Source organism: Diadema setosum, chromosome 1 (assembly GCF_964275005.1).
Source record: "Diadema setosum chromosome 1, eeDiaSeto1, whole genome shotgun sequence".
Taxonomy (NCBI): domain Eukaryota; kingdom Metazoa; phylum Echinodermata; class Echinoidea; order Diadematoida; family Diadematidae; genus Diadema; species Diadema setosum.
The window spans coordinates 13,873,360-13,897,848 of NC_092685.1; the positions used below are offsets into that span (position 1 = coordinate 13,873,360).

A 24,489-nucleotide genomic window follows, 5' to 3' on the forward strand; every position below is an offset into this window, starting at 1 on the left:
CGTACAACACTTTTAGGACCTAGGCCTACACTCTTTGTACAGGTCGCATTTGAGTGCACTTGGCCTATATAGGGCATCACCTCCTCACAATTCACTCGGTCCCCATTTGTTTGTCTTAAAATAACATGCAAAATAATTTCATCGAAATTATTCAGCACCTAAGATCATATCCCGTGCTTTGAAGTAACCACTGCGTAGGCCTATTAATTCCCAGAATAATGTGATGTCAAAGATGTTTTTCTTCCGTTTTAATAAGATGTTATCATAAGGGAGCTTTGATAATGAGACGATGACGTCATCCTTTCACATGACTGTACACTTCATAAAAGATTGCGCTCGACTGACATTTCCGTTTCGTAAGTGATATGCCTCACGAGGAACTTTCTAGTAATTCACTCAATTTGGAATTAAATCCCAATGCCACATGACACTTGGTTTTGTTTTTGTTCTGCATGTTTTCTCTACCTGCTAACATGATCAAAGTGCATTGCATTTGTGGCGGAGTTGCACTTTTACATCTTTGATTTTCCAACATCTTTAAAGTTTTAGATATTCACCCTTTATGGATGATTAAAGACAAAAACATTATTGGCTCTAATTGAGATTATAGACCAAGCTCCCGCGTTGGTCACGACATCTATTCAAACGTGCCACGTAATAGTGAAAAGAAAACAAGATCTGCCATGCCCACTAGGGCACCTTGGCTTTAAATGCTTAAAGGGAAACTCCTGACCAGTTAAAAGTAGGCTGCAGAGTAAAATAGGCCCTAAAGCAATGATTGATTAAAGTCGGATAAGAATCAGGTGGATCATGAAATTGTGAAGTTTCGCTAATCTTTGCAAACCAGTTCTCTAAGAATTTTATTCCATTTTATTATTGTTCCACATCTCAAAACACAACATGATACAATCGATTGAACATAAGACTGGACATAGCGTCGTAATTACAAAGAATACAAGAGAAGACAATTTTACAAACATGAAATATGGGGGACCTATACTAAAAAGCAAAAAAAAAAATGAATTGATATGAATACGCAAATGAGTAAGTTTATGATGTCATCACGTGACAATTTTCCTCTGATCATGGTAAAAGAAAAATAAGAAACTTTAGTTTCAGCTATTTTAAAAGTGTAAAAAGGGCGTTTTCCTGGCTACATCCGGATTTCAAAATAATTATTATTCAAATTATGTTTTAAGATAGGGCATAATTGCGTTTTGAACTAAAAACCTGGAAATTTCAAAATTTTGTATACAAACTTTTCGACACCTTGTGAGGCAATGACATCATACGAACCCTTTTATTTTGCACATTCATGCCTGTTGACTCTTCAAGAACTGTTTGGTGAAAATTAGAGAAAAATTACTGACATTTTTCATACCTTCCTTAATTTCTATTAGATTTTTATCAAATTTTCACAGTCGTGCTCGTGAAACTTGCATTTTTTCTTATCAGATTCTAACTGGTTCAGACTTCCCCTTTAAATGACAACTCCGGTCTTTAGTTACAAGGTAGTCAGAAAAGAAAAAGTAAGATTTTGCAAGCACAAACCATTGAGAATTTGATCAAAATTGGGTAGAAATTGCAGGTATAGTATGAAATTGTGAAGTTTCGCTAAATTTTTCAAAACAGCTCTCGAATAATCAGAATGAATATGCAAATGAATGAGTTATGACGCCACTTCCTCAGTACCTCCTTTATAATTGATACATAAAAATCGTGAAATTTTGGGCTTTCTTTTTTTTTCAGATGAAATGAATATGTTTCATACATGACAGTCTCAAATCTTAACATTTTTAAATGGTTGTTATTTCAAATTTATTCTGTCAGAGAATAACATTATGTATAGCAGAAAAATTGAATTTTCGTTTGTTTGTTTGTTTTTAACACAATGAAAAATTGTAGGTGATGACAATTATCATCAGCTCACTCATCTTTATTATTCATATCAACTGTTCGAGAACTGTTTTGCAAAAATTAGCAAATCCTTACAATTTTGTAATTTCCTTATACTTTTGATCCTATTTTGATCAAATATAGATACTGTATACTGGTAGCATTTTACTCTTTCTTTTAACGGGGTCTGGAATTGTCCATTAAATTGCTTTCTTCTTCCCATTTTAGCAAGCAAACACACACACACACACACACACACACACACATAGTACACAAAACATCTGGTCGTCACAAAAGGCATGGGGGTTCGACTATTTTAAGTCTGTGCAGGTGAGAACCAAGAGGAAGTGGGAAATAACATAGCCGTCGACAATAGTGAGAAGGACAGACAGTCCTCTCGACACGAAAACAGCCCTGCTTTGTTCTGTGTGGGTTATGGTTATTGTCGCCGTTTTGTCGATGTTTTATATTGAATAATCGTCACGTTTAAATGAAGATCTGTAATACAGTCAAAGGAGAAACGTGATTTATATGTAAAGCCGAGTTGTCGGTGAAATTCAAAACAACGAGAGAGAGAGAGCCAATCAAGAAAACTTTTTAGTGTATATTGGTGTCCTCTTTCATGTTGGGATACACTCAATACCCCTCAGTCGTTTGATATTTGGATATTACTTACCTCACATCTTCACGTGTATTCATCATCATCACGGTGTTTGTGAATGTCCTCAGGCCTGCATGTAGACTTTGCTGACATAAAATAAAGGAAAGGTATGAACTCTTTGTAGAATTCGCTTGTTTCCATCAGTGAGTAGTGACAATGAATACAAGCAGATGAAACTTGTGAATGTATGTCATTTATGTTGAGATGTATTTCATGTGAGTTTGAGCAGGAATTTTGTTTGTGTTTGAAATCCCCTCTTCCCTGTAATTATTAGATTGAAAAAAACAAAAAACAAATCAAGGCGAGATCGCGTCCGGATGATAAGGATTAATGATACAATTACAATTTGTAAATTGTAATTTGCATTTTTTTTCAAAATTCGAAAATAGCTATTGCTTATTATTTCCTGTTATGTGTGAATTAATTTCGTATGATATGTAGTACATTATGTCTCAAGTGACCCACTGACAAGCCCTGCTTTTCAGTGGGCCACTACTTTTCCATTTTATCTTATTTTTGTCAGTCTTTCAAGTGTAAGCTTACTTTGTTATTTTGCTTATTCAATGACATTGTATGTATAGTTTTTTATACTTCATGATACTTGTATTATGTATTTTCGAGTAAATGACAAAATAGTGACTGTATAATGTATACATTGTACTTTATTTTACAATTTTGTGAACAAATGGAATGGAAATAAATCTCAATTGAATTGAATTTAATTTAATTTAATTCAATTCAATTCAGTTCAATTCAATTCAATTCAATTCAATTCAGTTCAATTCAATTCAATTCAATTCAATTCAATTCAATTCAATTCAATTCAATTCAATTCAATTCAATTCAATTCAATTCAATTCAATTCAGTTCAATTCAATTCAATTCAATTCAATCTAATTGAGATCCGGATAAAGGGAGGTCGGATAAGAGAGGTCGGACTGGTGTGTATGAAATTTGGATAAGAGGTGCAATAATATAATTTCTTATAGTTGTATAGAAAATGCTCTTATGGGTCCAGCAATCTAGCTATTAAGACTCCTTCACTCATTGTCTACAGTAATTGCTGCAACATATACTGTAAGTATTACGTCATCTATTTTGTTTTGTTTTGTTTTTGTTTTCGTAAGATCTAGCTAATTGCACGGACACTTCATGTTTCTGTCTATCTCATGTACGTCCCACTGAACGCCATGTACCTTATTCGGGGGCCTTTTTAGAATGTATCTATTAGGTTGTATAATTACTTCTTCGAAACTAATGATATTTCTTCTAAGTGATTGTTTTGTTTACACTTGCCTGAATGTCATCACGTTTCAACTTCTATCTGTTCAGTGTTATATCATGATATGATACGCATGAAAGAGGAAATAGAATGTGTTGGGGTTACCAATTCATTTGTGCCAGAATATCATTTTAAAAGGATGAAAAAAAGAAATAATTTTATATTTTTCTTTTGATTGTAACATCTTTCCAGTGGTTTAATATTCTGATCTCACTGCGCCTGAAAAGAGGACAAAAATAACGGGATTACTGTAGTAATCAAGTTACTATGAGAGGACGACAGGTGTATCCAGTGCCGTATATTAATATACGGCACTGGGTGTATCCGAAGTAGGGCTCCCTCTACGTCAGTGTATTTCATCCTACTTTACATTCCTGGAGCTGGAGACTGCGATTCTGTACGATTCTGATGTCAAAATGCCAGAGGAAAATGACAAAAATGCCAATCCGGGAACAGATAGATCTGATGTCATAAGGTAAATACCATCCATTAGTATATTACTTTGATAATACTAGCGTTCTTGCATGCAACCAAACATGCACCACTCGAAGCTATCGTAAGTGGAGGACAACAGTAGTGTACGAGTATAGGACCGAATTGCACCCGTGCCGCACCGTGTGTTGCGGCCATGTCTTGCTCTCGTTGCAGTAGGACCCCTATACACAGTTAGTAATGCAGCTTAGCAGGCCGATAGCGTCTCGTTACCATGACCATGTCGCTGTTGAGTGTTGGCGTACAGCCTTGATCGCATCGTTTATAAAGTACATGAATTAAAGGATGTGTACAGTTCTGGTCGAGGTGAGGATTTAGCTTTTACCGTTTTGCGAGATATTCAGAAACCACTCTATGAGATGTCAAAGAGCATGCAATTCTAATAAGGGGTAGGGTAAGGGCACCAGTATTCGGTCAGCCCCCGGTATTCGGTCACTTATCACTAGTCACCAGCCAGTAAGTTCAACTGTCACAACACACGCAAATCACATTAATTCACATACTTCCACACTCATTCACAATAGGAAACTCCCTTAGCCCCCTCCAAAAATCCATCCAAAATCCCAAATTTTACCGTCAAAAGTGCAGAATCGGCGCTACTTTCCAAAAGCGCGCGCGGATAAGGCCCAGTTATAAGAGTACGGGTCGCCGAAAAAGCGCTAAAAATCGAGAAATTACGCCGTTCTCTCGCGGGATTTTTCGCTTATCGCAAGCTTGGAGTGTAATGGTATCCTCAAAAACGCAAAAGAAAAACAAAATGTCCGTACGTGCCGATACAGTGTCCCAATGTACAAGGGTTGAATGCAAGTGCCGAGGACCCAGTATTCGGTCACCAACGGTCGCCGCAACGTCCCCGATGCAATTCTGCGCCAACAAGGTAGCGCGCGCGCGCGTTTTTCAGCTGCCTTGAACACGCATTGACTTTGAACGCGCACATCGCGTGACCGAATACTGGAGCCGATGACCGTATACTGGGGAATTTTCAAGGTGAAATATTTCGCGATTTTGTGCAATTCTGTGAGATATTTAACGAAATGAAAGTTGAGATTAAAGAAATTTGATATATTTCACATACATTGCTGTAGATATGATGTATGTATGTATTATTTTAGTTTGAAAAATATTGCAAAAAAGCTTAAGTGACCGAATACTGGGGATGTTACCCTAACTCTATCAAAAGTTTATGTGATGAAAATCGGTTTTGAAATGGCTGAGATATCCAAAATCAAGGTGAAACTAAAGTAGGGTAAGGCCAAAGGGCACCAGCAGTATTCGGTCAGCCCCCGGTATTCGGTCACTTATCACTAGTCACCATGCAGCCAGTAAGTTCAACTGTCACAGCACACGCAAATCACATTAATTCACATACTTGCACACTCAATCACAACAGGAAACTCCCTTACTTAGCCCCCTCTAAAAATCCATCCAAAATTACCAAATTTTACTGTCAAAAGTGCAGAATCGGCGCTACTTTCCAAAAGCGCAGGCGGATAAGGCCCAGTTTTAAGAGTACGGGTCGCCGAAAAAGCGCTAAAAATCGAGAAATACGCCGTTCTCTCGCGGGATTTTTCGCTTATCCCAAGCTTGGAATGTAATGGTATCCTCAAAAACGCAAAAGAAAAACAAAATTTCCGTGCCGATACATTGTCCCAATGTACAAGGGTTGAATGCAAGTGCAGAGGCCCCAGTATTCAGTCACCAACGGTCGCCGCAACGTCTCCGATGCAATTTTGCGCCAACAAGGTAGTGCGCGCGTGCATTTTTCAGCTGCCTTGAACACGCATTGACTTTGAACGCGCACATCTCGTGACCGAATACTGGTGCCAGTGACCGTATACTGGGGAATTTTCAAGGTGAAATATTTCGGGATTTTGTGCAATTCTGTGAGATATTTAACAAAATGAAAGTTGAGATTAAAGAAATTTGATATATTTCACATACATTGCTGTAGATATGATGTATGTATGTATTAATTTAGTTTGAAAAATATTGCAAAAAAGCTTAAGTGACCAAATACTGGGGATGTTACCCTACTGAAACAAAGAGATTCTAAAGTTGTGGCCTGTCGCCTTTTATTGTTATCACTTTTTAGGATATCTCAGCCATTTGAAAACCAATTTTCATCAAATACACGTTGAATCCTTCTTAAAGGACAAGTTCACCTTCATAAACATAAGGATTGAGAGAATGCAGCAATATCAGTGTCTAGAAGAACACATCAGTGAAAGTTTGAGGAAAATTGGACAATCGATGCAAAAGTTATGAATTTTTAAAATTTTTGTATTGGAACCGCTGGATGAGGAGACTACTAAGGCTCGTGATGTCATATTTATGAGTACAACAGTATAAAAGAAAATGTAAAGAAAATTCAACATATTTTCACTTTTTTCGCATAATAAAAGAGCACTTAACTTGCCTCTTTCTAAGGGCAATGGGAATAATATTACCCATAACATATGTCAGTAATGAGTCAAGGGAATGTACTTTTTTCAAAAGTTGAAATTTTGTGAAATTGTCTTTATATGTTCTTTATATTGTTGTACGCATGTGACACCATACATTGCAGTAGTCTTCTCATCCAGCGGTGACTGCACAAAAACTTCAAAAATTTATAACTTTTTAACGGATTGTCCGATTTTCCTCAAACTTTCAATGATGTGTTCTACTAATATTGCTACATTCTTGCAATCCTTATATTAATGAAGGTGAACTTGTCCTTTAAAGTTACATGCTCTTTCATATTTCATAAGAGGTTTCTCATTATCTCACTTAAGAATGTTCAAAACATGAATCCCCACCTCAACCAGTACTGTACAGTCCCTTTAAACTACCTTCTCTTGTTTCTTCACGGTGTTGACACGGCCATGGGAAGCCGAATTAGATTTGAAATAAACTCTGAATTTCTCAAGTAGCAGTAGATACTTGGGTGAACCGCACCTCGTCATAGTTAATGTTTGTGCATATTTGAATCACATTTCGTCACTGAAATTCTATGAAATCCCACTCGCATACAGGGAAAATGCTGAAGATTCCAATGGAATCACAAGTTCACTGATCGATATCGAATATTTGCAGCTATCGTCGCCAAACACGAATGATTCGGAATAGTTGTGCGCTAAGGAAGGGGCCCGCAACTCGTCTCCGGTGCTCCCATAATAGACAAAGCACGTAAAAGACGTGTGCGGGTGACCGTGATGCTTCCGTAGACATAGGCCTAGATGTAAAAGATGCGTGCGGGTGACCGTGATGATACTTATAACACATATTCCTCATAAAATTTCAGATTTTCGCGAAAAACTGTTCGATTTTCACAATTTGCTTTGTTAAGCTGTGGCAGTCCTGTCAAGTACGCTGTACCTGCAACAGCGCCCCGAAGACTTGTATGCAATTTAGTGAGGTACACTGCGATGCTTGCAATTCAGCAAACAACTCATCGTTCAAAACGACACTTGGATTCGCAACGAAAAGCCACATGTTGTAATACCATAAATATTGTTGAATATTATAGGCAACTATGTATCACTCACCATTACCTCCGAAAACGAGATTAATCGTCATCATCTTTGAGACCATCTCCGCGAGATGCGAATCGCCACTTTGAACATATCACGTAAATAAAATGATATGCGCATGCGCGAATGACTATTCATTTCAGTTCTCAGCAAGTCGTCCTGTTTTTTTTTTTTTCCACACACATACATTGTGTATTATGATATGTGCTATGTTTTATCCATACCCGATTGACAGCAAGGCTGTTGGCGCATGCACTGTGTAAGTTGTACTACGATACAAAGTGCGGAAAGACTAAAACCTCGGATAAAATCTTTCACTAAGCTCTTAAAACAGATCGTATTGTAAATTGATTTCAGCGGCTCTGATTATAAGTATCTTATCTAGCAGTATGGCTATGATTTTCAGTGTAGAACCATGTATTTTGGTCTCTGGTCACCAAAATGCTAAGCCATGTATGAGGCATTTCTTCAATAGCCATAGGGCTGCCATGCGACCCCAACTCGGTACGGGTTGGGGTCGCTGGTGCAGTTAGGAAGTTCAGTGCAGAGGCATAGGCCAGTATTTCTGAGTGCAATTGATACTGTAGGTTATGATAAGTTTGAATCTACGTGCTGACAAGATACTGTAATTTATCTTTGATTGTACAACTTTGCTGTTAGTAGTAGGATACCAGGCTGTCAGAACTATCCTTTTAACATTGTGTGATTTTGCTCATATATTTATTGCTATGCTGTGTTAACTCAGAATACCTCTCTTTCATTGTAACTTTTCCTTGTTAATTTGTTTTATTTTCACTTCAGTTGTTTCAACTGAAGAGGTTTTGTGAACCCAATCAGGCATTCAAATATCGTATTCTGAAATGACACATTAAGATACTGCAGTTGCTTTACAATGTAGCTTTCACTTACTTAGTATGATGGAAAGTCAGATGATCAGCAAGTGGTAAATACAACCTGTAGGTTGAAGGTCCTTTCACTCAGTTTCAGGATCTTCTTCTATTAAGAAGAGTCATTGACTTTTAAAGAAAACAAACCTAAATGTCAGTGCCATGTTTTGATATAAAGCATCAAAATTCTACAGCTGCCTATTGAGTACTGTAAAAGTGGAAATTTTCGCGGTGTTGAAATTTTCGCGCATTTCGCGCAACCAGAAACTAGCGCGAAAATAAAAACATGCGAATATTTTTGCATGCCATACGTTCCTGTGCGTGATGTCTTGATTCCGCGGAATTAAAAACACGCGAAACTCTTCTGACCCGGCCTAGCGCGAAAAATTAGTCGCGCGAAAATATCCACTTTTACAGTATTTTAGAATTAAGTAGATGTTTACATATATATATAAATATATATATATATATATATATATGATATATATATATATATATATATATATATATATATATGATATATATATGTATATTATATATATATATATATATATAATATTTGTGTGTATATATATATATATATATATATATATATTGCAGCTGTTCCATCACATTATCATTATTACATTGAGACAGCTTTTGCTTGAAGACTGTTTTCACTTCCTTTCATTTTATCTATTTTTTTTTCTAGTCATGATGGCAATGCAAAGTGGCTTGATGCTCACAGTGATCCAGTAGCCAGCCTCTACACATTTTCATCATGCATGAGTGAGTATAAATCAAAGTTTGAAGCATTCAACTTGGGACATTAATATCATTATTTTAAGATAATTTACAATCATCCTGCTGTCTTTGCTGTTTGATATTGTACTGAAGAGGTCAGACCTGTCCAGTGTGGATATAATGTGTAATTCAGATTGTCTCTTAGCACAAGAGTGCAAAATGTGAGGTTTGACACTTTTTCACCATCAGATATAGCACTTCTCTCAGATGGGATTGTGGTGGATAACCTCATATTACATTTAAGTGGTTTCTTTCTGAATGGAAATAGAACATTTACTGCTATATGGAAATTAGCCAACTTTTAGTGGCAGCCTTTGCATTAGTCCATAGACATAGTCTACCATGGTAAATTGACAAGAAAATAATATTAGTTTAACACAATATGATAACATGAGAACATAAGAGCAAGGAGAATCCAAAAAATATTGCTGTTGCAAAATCGGGAGAAGAAAGTAGTATGTTGTTTATGAAATAATGCAGGCTGAGCAATGAAAAAAAACAAAGTGTCGTCAAGAACAGGAGTTGTCAGGTGCAATACTCTCTATCACAATCTAATATTTTTTGTCTCGTCCAACTTTCTGTAGCCTTTTCAGACATCTCTGGAGATGGAGAGAACAAACTGGTGATCGCCGACCTTGGCACAGGGACATTCGACATGAAGCTGAAGGTGTACAAGGGAACGTCCTTGATCAGTGAGAATGCCATCATTGACCTCCCCACTGGGGTGTGTACATTCTTCATGGACACCAATGAGCCCAGGGTACCAGGTAAGCCTAAGCAGAATTTACAGCAAGCACTACAAAAGCTTGTGACAAATTTTTGAGGTAGCAATGAATGGTAAGGGACATAACTGTGTCCATTGTTCAGCTCAAGTGTTACAGGAGGATGATGTCACTGCAGAAATATGAATAAACATGATGTGAAGGATTTTTTTAGAGGTGGGGCTTAACAGGGTGCAGAAAAGAAATCAAGAAAAATGTTCAAAATATATGATGCATAATTTCATGAGGTATTTAGTGATTTGGTTATGTACAGACCAAAAGGCATCAATTGAGGTCAACATACTTTTGGGTTGCAGGAACCTTTTAATATGAAGCCTCATAAAGCTATTTTGAGAGTAATTTATTGAGTTTGCCTATCTTCTCTCTTGCTCATTGCCCCCCCCCCCCCCTTCCTCCCAACCTTCACACCAAAGCTATTGGTGTTGCCTCCGGTCCTTACCTGTACGTCTACAAAAACCTGAGGCCTTACTTCAAATTCACACTGCCGCCTCTGGATGTTAACCCCGTGGAGCAGGATCTCTGGAACCAGGCAAGAGACGTAAGTGATCGATACGGCTCTAGTCCATGTTGAAATAAACTTACTAACTGAAGTAATCATGACGTGCATATATATTTCAAATTGAATAGTTAGAATCATGCCTTGTTTTATAAGTATGTGTATGACAGTATGTTAACACACCTTTGTTTTGAATGTAGGAGTGCATTGATGCGGGCATTTTCTTTTTCATTGGTGAATTGGTCCTTGTTATTTATTTAAATCATATATCAATGTATTTCAATCAGGTACTAAATTTTTCAAGTGAACAGCATGACTATTCAAACTATCCTGATTATAAAAGTGTTCCAAGGGTATATCTCCTTGGTTTTTCATTGTGATAGATCTTATGTCATGCTGCTTTTCTCTTGCAAAAGAAATTTATTGTATTGATCTCTACCCTTCTTCTTGCTGTATATATTATGTTTTATTTTGTTTTTCGTAGAAATGATTTAATTCAAATCATGACTCAACTGTGTTGTATGTGTTGGCAGTGAAAGAAAAAGCTGTCCTTTGAAGAAAAATGGTAGAAACACGGACAGAACAGCCTCATTGTCCAAGTATTCAACCTTTCGTTCATTTGCAGGACAAAATCGACGTCACCGTTCTCCGTGAGATGCTTGACAGCATACGAAGAGAAGGGAATGAGGGCGCTCTCACAGTTAGGTCACTTAGGTAAGTTGCTTTCCTTATCTCTCTTCAAACAGTTTGAAAAAGAGGATAGAGGGAATTTTCCAGCCATGCACAGAGTGATCTCAAAGCAATCCACTGTTTAAAAAAGATATGTACAAGCCACAGGTTAAGTTAATCCATCTTGCAGGGTTCCCAGCCCATCAGTGAAATCAGGGAAAAGTCAGGGAATTTGATAAAAATGCCTCAATATCAGGGGAAAGTCAGGGAATTTTGATTGGCCCGAAAATCTAAAGTAGTCGGTAAGACTGTTATGTTTTATTGCATGTCAAACCAACATTCATTGTCATTGGATGAAACTGGATGAAAATCGGATGTGAAACTGGAAATGAGTTGAAATTGTTATCATAAAAATTTAATACTTCATCAGGGAATAATCAGGGAAAAATTACGGAATTTTGTTTTCTTGAAATGCTGGGAACCCTGTCTTGGTTTATTCCATGAAGAAAACCTTCTACAATTGTAAATTCTCCAGTTACCCAAACCTGTGAGGTGTGGATTTTCTTCAACTTGTCTCCCTCTACAAATGAAATTTGTAAGATCGCAACTGCTGATATGTAATTTAACAAACATGTCAGAAAAAAGGAACCACAGGACTTGAACCTGTCATCTACTGCTTCCAGGCAGCGACACTACCACAAGGCTATCCCTGTTTGCCGGCAGTGGCGCGATGAACTTGGAACAATACCCAAACTCCAAAATTCTTACATTGTTATGTTAAGTAGTCCAAGGCGGACAAGGCATTAGTGTCATTTGTTGCAATCTTACAAATTTCATTTCTAGTGGGAGACAAATTTAAGAAAATTCACGCCTCAAACTTCACTCCTCTAACTGATATTCTCTTGCGTACCCAAACCTTGTTATAAAAAGAAAGTAGTCATGTCTTCGTGATATGCAATGCAATGGTTTGGAATAATTTTTAAGTATCTTGCAAACATCGAAAGGTTAGAACTAAATGTGTTTTGGGGTATTCTACAGGTTTCTCATGCTACAAGACAGAGAACAGATGGAGGCCTTTGCCAATGTACACAAAGTTGGTCAGCTGAAGAGACAGGTAAATTTCAATGAATAATCATAATTGTACAAATGTGATAATTCCAAATATTCATGAGAACAGTATCAAAATATTTTTCATAAAATTCAAAGAAGGAAAGATTCATTGATTTTGGAGTGTTTGTTTGTTGTTGTTGTTGTTGTCTTTTTTTGTCCCCGCCGAACGAGTTCGAGCAGGGGACTATGAAACGGGCTCCGTACGTGTGTGTGTCTGTGTGTCCGTGTGTCCGTGTGTCCGTGTGTCCGTCCGTGCGTCCGTGTGTGATCAAAATGTTCAAAATGCTACTCCTTCGCCATTTCTAACCCGATTTTGATTCTGTTTGCTTTATATGATAGCACTACATGGGAGCTTTGAAACTTCTATACAGAATTTCAGTTGTGACCTTTGACCTTGACCTTTGTCCTATATTGTACATTTTGCTTCAAAATGCTACTCCTTCGCCATTTCTAACCCGATTTTGATTCCGTTTGCTTTATATGATTGCACTAGGTGAGGGCTTCAAAACTTCTACACAGAATTTTGACCTTTGACTTCTTTGACCTTTGACCTTGATTTTTTACCTATATTGTACATTGGCTACAAAATGCTACTCCTTCGCCATTTCTAACCCGATTTCGATTCCGTTTGCTTTATGTGATGGCACTAGGTGAGGGCTTCAAAACTTCTACACAGAATTTTGACCTTTGACTTCTTTGACCTTTGACCTTGATTTTTGACCTATATTGTACATTTTGCTACAAAATGCTACTCCTTCGCCATTTCTAACCCGATTTCAAGTCCGTTTGCTTTAAGTGATGGCACTAGGTGAGGGCTTCAGAACTTCTACACAGAATTTTGACCTTTGACTTCTTTGACCTCTGACCTTGATTTTTGACCTGTATTGTACATTTTGCTACCAAATGCTACTCCTTCGCCATTTCTAACCCGATTTCGATTCCGTTTGCTTTATGTGATGGCACTAGGTGAGGGCTTCAAAACTTCTACACAGAATTTTGACCTTTGACTTCTTTGACCTTTGACCTTGATTTTTTACCTATATTTTACATTGGCTACAAAATGCTACTCCTTCACCATTTCTAACCCGATTTCGATTCCGTTTGCTTTATGTGATGACACTAGGTGAGGGCTTCAAAACTTCTACATAGCATTTTGACCTTTGACTTCTTTGACCTTTGACCTTGATCTTTTTACCTATATTGTACATTTTGCTACTAAATGCTACTTCCGGCGGGGACATATATTACGCACTGCGTAATTTCTACTTTTCCTTGTTGTATGATACACATACAATGTGTGCCATCATCATCACCACTGGATAATATGACATTTTGAGCTTGCACATATTTACTCATTGAATTATTGTTCATCACTCCAAATATGGCAAACAGGCCCACAATTTAGTGCATTACGTCAATAAAGAAACAAATGCCAATTCACCATATCCTGCTAACGGATGTATACAACATCTGGATTGTCACGTAAACATGTGTGCCCATACAATGATAAGACTAGATCCCAGCAGGATATTCCCCCCTCACCCACAAACACACATAAATTACTGTGTGGGATCAGACGTGAAACACAGACTGTATGTCCACCAATGAAAATATATGCAAATACAGTTGAACCTCTCTTATCCGGCCTCCCTTTATCTGGATCGCTCTATTATACGGATGCAATCTCGCCGTGATTTTTTTTTTTTTTTTTATAATTACGGGAGGAAAGGGGGATTCCCAACTCCAACTCCTACACAAACACACATGAATTACATATTACTTCCAACAGTAACATACACCTCTATTTTTGGGTCTGTTACTGAGTGTAACAATGAAAAGGTTGCAGTATACACATTACTACATGTGGTACTACAGTGGGCTACATCAGTACATGTGTATGTATATGTACATGTATAAAGCATTGAGTCTCCCGTATCCGGCCAAATCCCTTATCCGGATGAGCCCCGGTCCCGACTTGTCCGGATACAAGAGGTTCAACTGTATGCACAATTCCATACACAAAATACACTTGTGAATTATGAATGGCTCTTTAGCCCAGAAACAATGTTCACTGTCAATTAACAACTTTACTGCAGACTTTATTGCCATTCAAATACAGTCAATACTCATGTGAGTCATATGGGCATTTTGGATATTTAATGTAGATATTGAGTTATCCCTTCTGCCCCACCCCCAGACTGTCATCACCTGCCTGGATACATTGAAGAAGAGCACTGCCGACGATGATGCCATCAGTTGTCTAGTCGTTGGCACAGAGAGTCGAGAGATTTACGTCTTGGACCCAGAAGCTTTTACAATCCTCTGCAAGGTCAGTGGGGATGTGGATAGAATTTCTTCTATCCTCCCGTTAATTTCTTGCTTGATGAATAAGTTCTTTTGCCCAGTAATGACTATATGTTCTTCTTTCAATTTCATGTGCATTAATTTGTTATGAAACATATCATTTGAGAGTGGACATCTATGACATGATAATGTGAATGTTGTAGTCACATTTATCTTTAAGAATTGATGTGGTGGTCTAATCTTCTTGTCCACCTTTTATCTTGTAAAATGTACCTCATATGTGTCTGTACCTCATGATGTGTCTTGTACCCATATGCATCTGTCTCTACTGCAACAAGGACAATTTTTTTTTTTAAACACAAGAGCTAAAGTCTGAGGCCTCTTGAATTCCTCATCTAAGGTTAACTCTAGGGTTGATGAAGACCCAAAACTAGTCATTAGCCCGTTAAGGACAAGTCCAGAGTATACTCGGGCAGATGTCTATGGAAAATGCATGTTTTAGCAAAATCAGCCCGTCCTCAACGGGTTAAGCAGTCAGTGTGGATTCAATGCTTTGTATCTAAATCTTGTTTTGACATGCCTTTATAAGGTCTGCTTTAGAATCCTTTTTTGCCCACATTGCTATCATTGACTTTAAACATGTATTACTTGAACAACATTTTGCAAATCTTTGTGTGCAAGTTGGTATTGTGAATGACAGAAATAGCCATTTTAGGCTAAAATTGCCCCTAATCATGGCTCTCTACCCTTACTCGCCATTACATAGCTGAAAGCCTTTGTATTTTGGCATCATTGTAAGCAAATTTTGCTATGAATCTACTAATTCAAAGTGTAGGTTTGTCAGCAATCAGTAAGTGCTTCTGATTGTGGATTGATGTGGTGATTTAGGCAAAATAGATTACATCCTGGCATGTTTTGAGTGTTTTGAATTACCTTATAAATACATTTGTGTTTTCTTACCATATCAATTTCAGATGAATGTTCCGAGTGTCCCGGTGTTTCTCAGCGTGTCTGGTCTGTATGACGTTGAGTTCCGGGTGGTCATGTCGTGCAGGAATGGCAATGTGTACACCCTTAAAAGGTACTGGTACCCTTTAAATTTCTTCTTCATTGCACCACTAGGTAAAGACCAAAAATTTGGCATGAAATGTCAATTAAAATTTTAGTTTGAAGTTGTATATGCTGTAGACTTATGATATGTATCAAGAACATGTAAATTGCTTATCATTTATACAAATTTCCATCTGTTTATTTTTACTTATCTATCACAAAGTAATGTTGCTGTCATCTCTTTGAAATAAACGGTCATAAGATCTTGAGATATTAGGACAATCAAAGCATCCCTTGCATGCAAAAATTATGTGTAACATTACTTCAGTGTGTAATACATTTGTAATACTTAAGGTTTGAATTGACCCACATATAAGTAGAAAAAAAAAAGGTTTGAATTGACCCTGTCTATGTGTTCTCAGCCTCATAAAAACATAAAACTGCCTTATGCTGAGCAAGCTAAAAATTACTTTGCAAGGAAAATAGTAATTTGATCACTCTGCCCACCTCCCCAAATCTATTGTTTTGCAGGGGAATGAAGATGGCCAAATTGTGTTTTGAGCTCAACTCCCAGCCAGTGGGCCTGGAGAGGGTGGGTAAGAATGTCATCGTTGGCTGTATGGACCAGACCTTACAGTGCTACACCACCAAGGTAATGTGGTTGCCCCCCCCCCCCCCCCCCAAAAAAAAAAACAAACAAACAAACAAACAAATAAACAAAAACAAACAAACAAACCAGAAACAAAAACAAACCCGAATGCCAAAGTGACATGGTTGCCTACCAAACACCAACCCGCCATGTTTCTTGTAAAGTAACTAGTTCTGCTCAGCAACTCTTAGGAAGTAACAGCTCAGTGTCATAAATATCAGGGGCTGCATCTTCTGTGTCAGTGTCCTTTAAATTTCAAATTGCTAGTTGCAAAAATCTGCACACACTTTGCAACTTTATCATCACCCATGATGACAGACTTTTACACAAAGTGAACTGAGGCAAGAAGTTACAGTTACCTTTTGTTATCATCATCTTATCATTTGAACCATCTGTTTTACCAGAGAAAGTAAGAATACATGTACAAACTGTGGTACAGAGAGGCAGAGTACAGAACAATCACAAATAGTACAGGCATCTATAATAAAGAGCAGGGGCAACACTTTTGCCAGGGTTCAGGTAAAGTGATTTAGCGTAACGCATTGTCATACGAACAACAACTATCAGCTATCAGCACCCTCTCAGCAGTCAAACTAAGAGTAAGTTTTGAAAATTTTCAGGACTGAGAGTCAGTGTGAAAAATCTTACAACTGTTTTGATGCCTGAGGGCACTATGCACAATCCTCATCGAGTGTTGCACAAACCATAAACATGTGACCCTGCATCACAAAGCAAACAAAAAGTCACCAGACATGGATTTGTAGTTCAGGGCAGATTCTGGAAGAACAGATTTTAAGCTTTGAAAGGATATGTAATTCAGTTCAAATTGACGTTCTTAATCCAGTCTAAATTTTGGAAAGAAAGCATACACTGTGGAAAAGTGTTTACTGAAAAAGAGAGGCTGCGAAGTAAAGGGTCTATTCAAGTGCTTAATCCTCCCAAGCCATCCTCTGTGTATTGAATGTGACCACAGAATGGGAAAAAAACAGGACGTAAAGCTCGATCACAACAACAATGAAGAGATTATCAGCATAGGCTGAAATTGGGCATGCTGTATCAACACATTCTGCCCATGACTAATACTAACTTTCAAAGCAGTAGCATCATCCTTTCAAAAGTCATCAAATTTGACAGTGAAGAGTGTGTAGAGGCTTTTAAAGAAATGAAAAGGGAATGTAAGGAATACCTCACCACGAGATTCTAAAAAAAAAGTGTTCTAAAAAAAACAAACTGCTTAAACACACTTTCCCATTCATTTTATGATCCAAAACTTTGGGACAATGTAGAAGAAGGACTGATCTTTCAGAAAATATGGAAAACTTAGTATTGACTACATGTAGATTGACTCTTTTCATTGATTTTGAGTCTTCAAGTAAAATCAAGGCATATGACTTTCTGTTGGTTTTGTGATGTATGGTCACATATAATGCTACAATTTGGTGCCACGGGTTAGTTTGTAATGACTTTGCGGAGCAGATGATTAGAGCCAGAGTGCCCTGGATGTCCATGTACCCCAAACTGATGCTAACAGACAGAAGTTTTGGTAACCCCCTACGAAAGTAGCTATGTGCAGATTATACACATTCATTGAAAAGCTGTAGGGCTCATAGTAAAAGGGAAGCAAAGCTGACACCTGCTGTACCAAAAGGGCTTAGATCATTGTAATGTCCAAGATTCCTAGGTGTAAAGCCTTGCCTAATGTCCTACCACATTCCCTGACCCCCTACAGGGCAAAAAGTTGTGGACAGTGTACCTGCCAGCGGCCATCACCACCATGGACCTGATGGACCACCGGCAGAAGGGCTTCAAGGCCGTCATGGTGGCCCTCAGGAACGGGGAGGTGCACATCTATCGAGATAAGTTCCTCATCAACTCCATCAAGACAGAGGTAAGGCCAGAGAGACTTTTAAATGTATGTGATATCCCCATGGCTACCTTGGGGTGTTTCATAAAGCTGTTCTTAAAGTTACAAATGACTTAAGAACGACTGGTGATCAGTTCTTGTGCTGAATTATTGAAATTCTGATAAGTATAGCATATCAGAACTGATCACCAGTTGTTCTTAACTTTAACTTTTTTGTAACTTTAAGAACAGCTTTATGAAACACCCCCCTGGCAGGAAGTTGAGTGTTAGTGTAGTTGTCCTCGGCATGTGTAAACTACAAGGTGGCAGCCCGGCTAGAGTATTCCTCAGGGATTTTAATGAGTGCATGTGAAGAGCAGATTTGATTCCAGCGACTGGGCTATAATATGTTGCAGGTGCTCTGAGCACCCCAGCACAGTAGATAGGTAATTTAAAAAAAAAAAAAAAATGATAACATTTCTTTGTGAACCAGGTTTTTTTTAGGTTTATGTGCTTTTAACGCTCTCCCCTTTCATTATCAAAATGAGCAATTTATTGCTGACGAGAGAAAAAAAAATCAATTCAGTCAAATATCCAATGATACCTGATTACTGTTTACGCCATATATTTTGCGAGTCTAAATTTTCGCAAATCGGGATTTCCCAACAATTTCGCAAGTTGTTAGATTTGAGATCGTGGAGTGCTGTACAGAACGGAAAATGTACATGCATACGTCACATCCACATTGGGATCAGAGTCAATATTATCACGTGTCTTTATTTTCGTGAATAGCACCTGACTCACGAAATTTGCAAAAATAAAAACCTCACAAAACATTTGGCGTATAGAGTAGTCCATCCTGATTGGTGTATTTGAAATAGTAATTGATTGCAAAAGCATGGATGCGGTAGGGACCTTGGACTGCTAGTGGAACTGTGGTAAAGAGACTCGGCAGTCTCTTTGTAGATTTGGTATATGCACCCAACTGTACGAGTCTCAATCATAATGCAAATGTGCTTCCATCCAACATTCTGGTTGTTACAAATCTGACCACATCATTCGACTTTGTGGCTCTGGCCTTCGTGCCCCTTTGACCCCTACAGGACATCATCACCGGGCTGAAATTTGGCCGCTTTGGCCGGGAGGACAGCACTCTCGTCATGAGCACCAAGCGAGGGGGGCTGATCATCAAGATCCTCAAGCGCAACGCCCTGTTCGAGGACAAGGACGTCCTGAGGGGACCGCCCGCGTCTCAGCAACAGAAGCTGAACGTTCCGAAAAAGACCAAGGTGTTTGTGGATCAAACCATGAGGGAGAGGGAGCATGGCATTTGTAAGTCCATCACAATACTGTAAAACCAGAATTGTTTGTGTACATGAAGCTTTTGTGAATTTCACAAGCCAGTGGTGGATCCCCTGCCCCCTCTTCATTTTCTGTTAAAACAAAAGAAATAAAAAGAAAGAATGGGGGGGGGGGGAGGAACTGTACGGCCCTCTTTAATTTTGTAAAGGCGCCTCCCCCTTTACGGAATTGTTGGATCCGCCCCTGCAAGGAGACAAGATTCAGGAAAGGTTTTGTCTACACAGTGCACTGAATGCCAGTGGCAATTTCATGCCATAAAATTTCGGGTGCTTTTCGTTATTCCGAAGGTTCGTTATTCCGAAGGTTTGTTATTCCGAAGGTTCATTAATCCGAAACACACAAATTCCCTATACCTAGAGGTTTGTTAATCCGAAAATGAAAAAGGGTTCGTTAATCCGAAAATTTGTGGCGTTATTCCGAAGGATCGTTAATCCGAAAATGAATTAGGGTTCGCTATTCCGAAGGCTCGTTTATCCGAAAATGAAATATGGTTTGTTATTCCGAAGGTTCGTTAATCCGAAAATGAAATAGGGTTCGTTATTCCGAAGATTTGTTGATCCGAAATGAAATAGGGTCCGTAACGAACCTTCGGAGTAAAGAGCTTTGTTTCATTTTCGGATTAACGAACCTTCGGAATAATGAACCTTATTTCATTTTCGGATTAATGAACCTTCGGAATAACAAACCTTATCACATTTTTGGAATAACGAACCGTCGGACCAAAGAACCTTCGGAATAACGAACTGTAACCAAAATTTCTTGCCACGAAAAAGGCCGTCAGCTCCATTTCGCAAAAGTTTCATGCCACAATGTTTCTGGTTTTACACTATCAAACCTTCATTCCAAACTCAAGCATACTTGTATCGAGAGTTGTTGTGGTATTCTGTCTACTGTTGTGTATGTTGTGTTTGTGTTATGCTCAGTTTCTCTATCCACCATGTCTTTTCCATGGACACCATAGATGCATGGTGAAGGGTGGGGCAATCACAATATCTTTACCTTCATTCGAACCTCAAGCATGCTTGTATGAAGAGTGGCTGGGGTATTCTGTCTACTGTTGTGTATGTTTTGTTTGTGTTATGCTCAGTTTCTCTACACACCATGTCTTACCATGTCTCACCATAGTTGCATGGTGAAGGATGGGGCAGCAGTTGGCTAGATTCAGTTAGAACTTGGTGTCAAGAAGGAATTTGTTGCACTCATGGTTGTTTACAGGTAGATATCTGCTGCGGTGGAGGTACTCCCCTGTCCCCTATGCTCCCAAGTACTTGATTTCATTTTCTTTGTCTAGACTTTATTTATATATTTCTTTTTATTATCTCAGACAAACTTTTGTCACATGCTTATTTGTTTCTAAATATATTTGGGTGTAGGACTATCCCCTGACTGCATATGATTCTTGTTTTGTGTTTCAAAAGAGAAGTTATTCTAGATAGTAATGCCTCAGTGGTCCCCATTGTTTTAGAAACACCTGTCAATCAAATTCTTCCCCATCAGCCATGCACCGCATGTTTCAGCATGATCTGTACCGGCTGCGGCTGACCACAGCGAGAGCCTTCGTGAAGGCCATGGATTCTAGCAGTACGCCGGTGTCCACCAACCCCAACGAACCCATCAAGCTGTCTGCACAGGTGATGCTCATTGATGTGTTTTACAACAGACATATTTGCTGTAGCAACATCTAGTGGGTGTTTTGCCACAATATGACTGATATCTTGTGCTTGTGTGCTATTTCTTTCTTTCACTTGCGCTCTACTGTATCAGAGATATATTCTGCTCATAGTATAAACCCATATGAGTTCCTTGCAGAAATATGGGGGGAAGTGCCATTGTGCAAATTTCTCACATTTGTTCTGATCATGTGGCAAAAAAAAAAAAAAAAAAAATCTTGTTGCAAAATAAAAACAACAGCATCATTCATGTTTGGTGCTGTTATTGGTGTTAGCATTACCTCCCATGCAACTGTATAAGATGGAGCTCCCATAGCAACAGTCAGATGATCACAAGTGAAACAAGTCATTACTATCAATCCCTAAAATCCAGTGTTATCTTTACACCAGTGCAAAGTCTGCCAGATCACACTGAAATTCTGATGAGCCATATTTCACAATGTCCTATCTCCATTGGCAATCTTTTGAGTTTGTCAAATAGCCACTTTTTTCTCTCTCCCTGACACAAACAACATGCAACATCTTTTTTTGTAATCTCATGTTTTACAGATTCAGGGCATTGGTCCCACTTTTAAGCTGACCGTCCAGCTGCAGAATACGTCCATCAACAAGCCATCCATGAAGCTCCTAATCAGTTTCTTGTATGACGAGAAGCTCTACTCTCTGCAGAAGACAATGATTCCTGTAAGTGCCAACATCATAACAATGAGTACCAGTTGAAAACTTCTTCAAACTCTGCTGAGACGTTCTCCAGTTGTGTATGCTCTGAAGGCTGGTCTCAAGATACTCAACCCTTTGTGTGCCCAGGGGTTTATTTCATGAAAGTTCTATGAGAGATTTTTTGTTCATAAGACACACTTATTAGAGACTTAATGAAATGGATTTTTTTTTTCTCTTTGAAAGTCTCTAATAGCTACAAAAGAGTGACTTTGGCCATTCTGAGATTTATGTCAAGACTTTTAAAGGTAGGGAATCCCATTTGCATGCCTCAAATGAAGAGTTGTATAAATACAGTGGTATGTTGAAGAGAGTATCATTTTAGAAACTCCCATAAAGTATTGAAAGTGGAAGGTAACATTTAGTACATTTTTATTGACTGTTAGATTTTGAATTGAATTTTTTTCGGGGCTCACCGTAAATTCCAGTACATTACTAGGCTACCTTTGCAGACCCATGCACTGCTGCATGTGTGTCCATCATGTATATTTTGTGAAGAAAGTTCATCAAAACTTACAAACATTTCTATATGCCTTCTTGCCACACACTCTATATGTTATTACATCAGCTCTTATACTTTTAGATTTGTGTTTATAGATAAAAAAATACAGAAGACTGCAACAAAAAGGCTTAAGTGTGGCTGACACACAGAACTACTGAGTAGTTGAGTTTTGTGCATTATTCAAATTGTAGATAACTGTTGACTTCCAAATTTCTCAGCAGTGGCCTAAACAAGTCCCCTGAGGTTCATATTTAATGTTTTGCTGCACTTTGGGAGGTCTGTAAAAGGTATCCCCTACCTTTAAGTGATGACTTTATGAAATGGACCCTGGGCTTCATAGGCATCCATTCGTCCATCCAAACTGGACCTTGTTGCACAGTTACCAAGCCCACTTGCATGTAGCAATGTACCACAGTCCAACAGGAAGGCCATAGGGTCACTATAGAGATTAGGGGGATTAGACAATCTCTGTTCATCAACAATTAGTTTCTGGACATCTGTGCCAGTCGGCAAAGCAACCACAGTAAGGGTATTGCAGCTCAAGCTGTGATTAAATTGGCAACTCAGTAGAAAAGACTTACAGCAAAAGCAATCGTATTATAGTGTTGAACTGCAACATTATATACCCTACTGATTATATCGATTATACCATGACATATGTTTTCATATCATATACAATTTGCATTGGAGCTTTTCTCCTATATTCGGTTACATGGATCAGCATCATTTAGTGAATATTTGTTGCTACTGGCCAGTGAGACATTTATAGCATTGCTGAGATATGCATATTATGAATGACATAACGGTTCATTTGAGAAGCAATGCGACATGCAGAGAGACGGATACATGTACACTTGTGCCTTTCATAGTTTTGTTTTTGTTTGATTGTGTTGTTTCTTTATCTGGTTTTCTTCAGGTTCCGATGCTAGTCCCTGGGTTGAATTACTCTTTTGAGACACTAGTCGAATGTCTGAGTGATAAAGGAATAGCAGATGTTATAAAGGTAAGGGCAGTCACTTTTGTGACTTGGCATAGAGGGTAAAAGCCCATACTCATCCCACCCCCCCCCCTTCAGTCCCTTATGGAACTTTGTGCATAGAATTCATGTATCTATCATTAAATCTGATAATACCGCTGGCAACATCTTCGACCAAAATGCCATTGACATTTTGAGATATCAGTTCTGAGAGGGTTTACTTGCATGTTGTTGTTGGGTTTTTTTATTGCTTTTGCACTGAGAGTACCAAAAGCATTCTGTTTTTGAATTACCTCTCCAAATGTTTAAGTTTTTGTTGTTTACACCATGACTGGAAGCATGTACATCACCTCTTAATCAAACTTGATGTGAAGGTGTCTGAAGAAAAGTCTTGAGTGCTAGATTGTATCACTAATAACCATCAATATTATACCAAACATGACCACTGCCTGATGTTGTGCTATGCACGTTTTGTGTTTGACAGGTATTTGTGCTGAAGGAAGGTCGAAGCATACCCGTCATCACAGCCGTCATCAACATGCCCGTCAGCGAAACTATGGTGGTCGTATGAGGCAAGCTTCTCCAACTCCCACGCACTGTATGTGAACTATCACGGAGGGACGCAGGTTGAGAGGCTGTGTATATGACATCCGCGAGTACTTAACAGGGTCAATACACATTACCTTCACCTGGTTAGATGTGGAATTTCGCTTCATATCTTCAGTTTCTGTGATGGATTTTTTTTTTTTAGATCCATCCCCCATATATTTCTGCCCTAGGAATACTGTATAAGATGTTATATATTCGCAAATTTCATGAATCACTGTTAGACCGTGCATTTAACAA

The 24,489-nt window shown here is 38.4% G+C and overlaps 1 protein-coding gene across 1 annotated transcript; it reads left to right on the forward strand.

Annotated features, from left to right (window-relative positions):
* Positions 1 to 4,184: 4,184 nt before the first annotated feature.
* LOC140227170 (BBSome complex member BBS1-like) lies at positions 4,185 to 24,263 on the forward strand. The gene is made up of 15 exons (XM_072307604.1): positions 4,185 to 4,314; positions 9,422 to 9,498; positions 10,098 to 10,280; positions 10,709 to 10,833; positions 11,417 to 11,505; positions 12,499 to 12,574; positions 14,768 to 14,899; positions 15,849 to 15,955; positions 16,456 to 16,576; positions 18,303 to 18,461; positions 19,520 to 19,748; positions 21,276 to 21,409; positions 21,998 to 22,132; positions 23,584 to 23,670; positions 24,128 to 24,263. Exons 1-15 carry the CDS (start codon positions 4,256 to 4,258, stop codon positions 24,212 to 24,214), a joined length of 1,800 nt encoding a protein of 599 aa, XP_072163705.1. The 5' UTR covers positions 4,185 to 4,255; the 3' UTR covers positions 24,215 to 24,263.
* The last annotated feature ends 226 nt before the right edge of the window (positions 24,264 to 24,489 follow it).

Excerpts from the sequence above, each read along its gene's own strand:
- LOC140227170 (XM_072307604.1), top strand. The coding sequence starts at position 4,256 with ATGCCAGAGGAAAATGACAAAAATGCCAATCCGGGAACAGATAGATCT. Across the intron at positions 11,506-12,498 it reads CTCACAGTTAGGTCACTTAG|GTTTCTCATGCTACAAGACA; the intron begins GTAAGTTGCTTT and ends GGTATTCTACAG. Across the intron at positions 19,749-21,275 it reads GGAGAGGGAGCATGGCATTT|CCATGCACCGCATGTTTCAG; the intron begins GTAAGTCCATCA and ends CTTCCCCATCAG.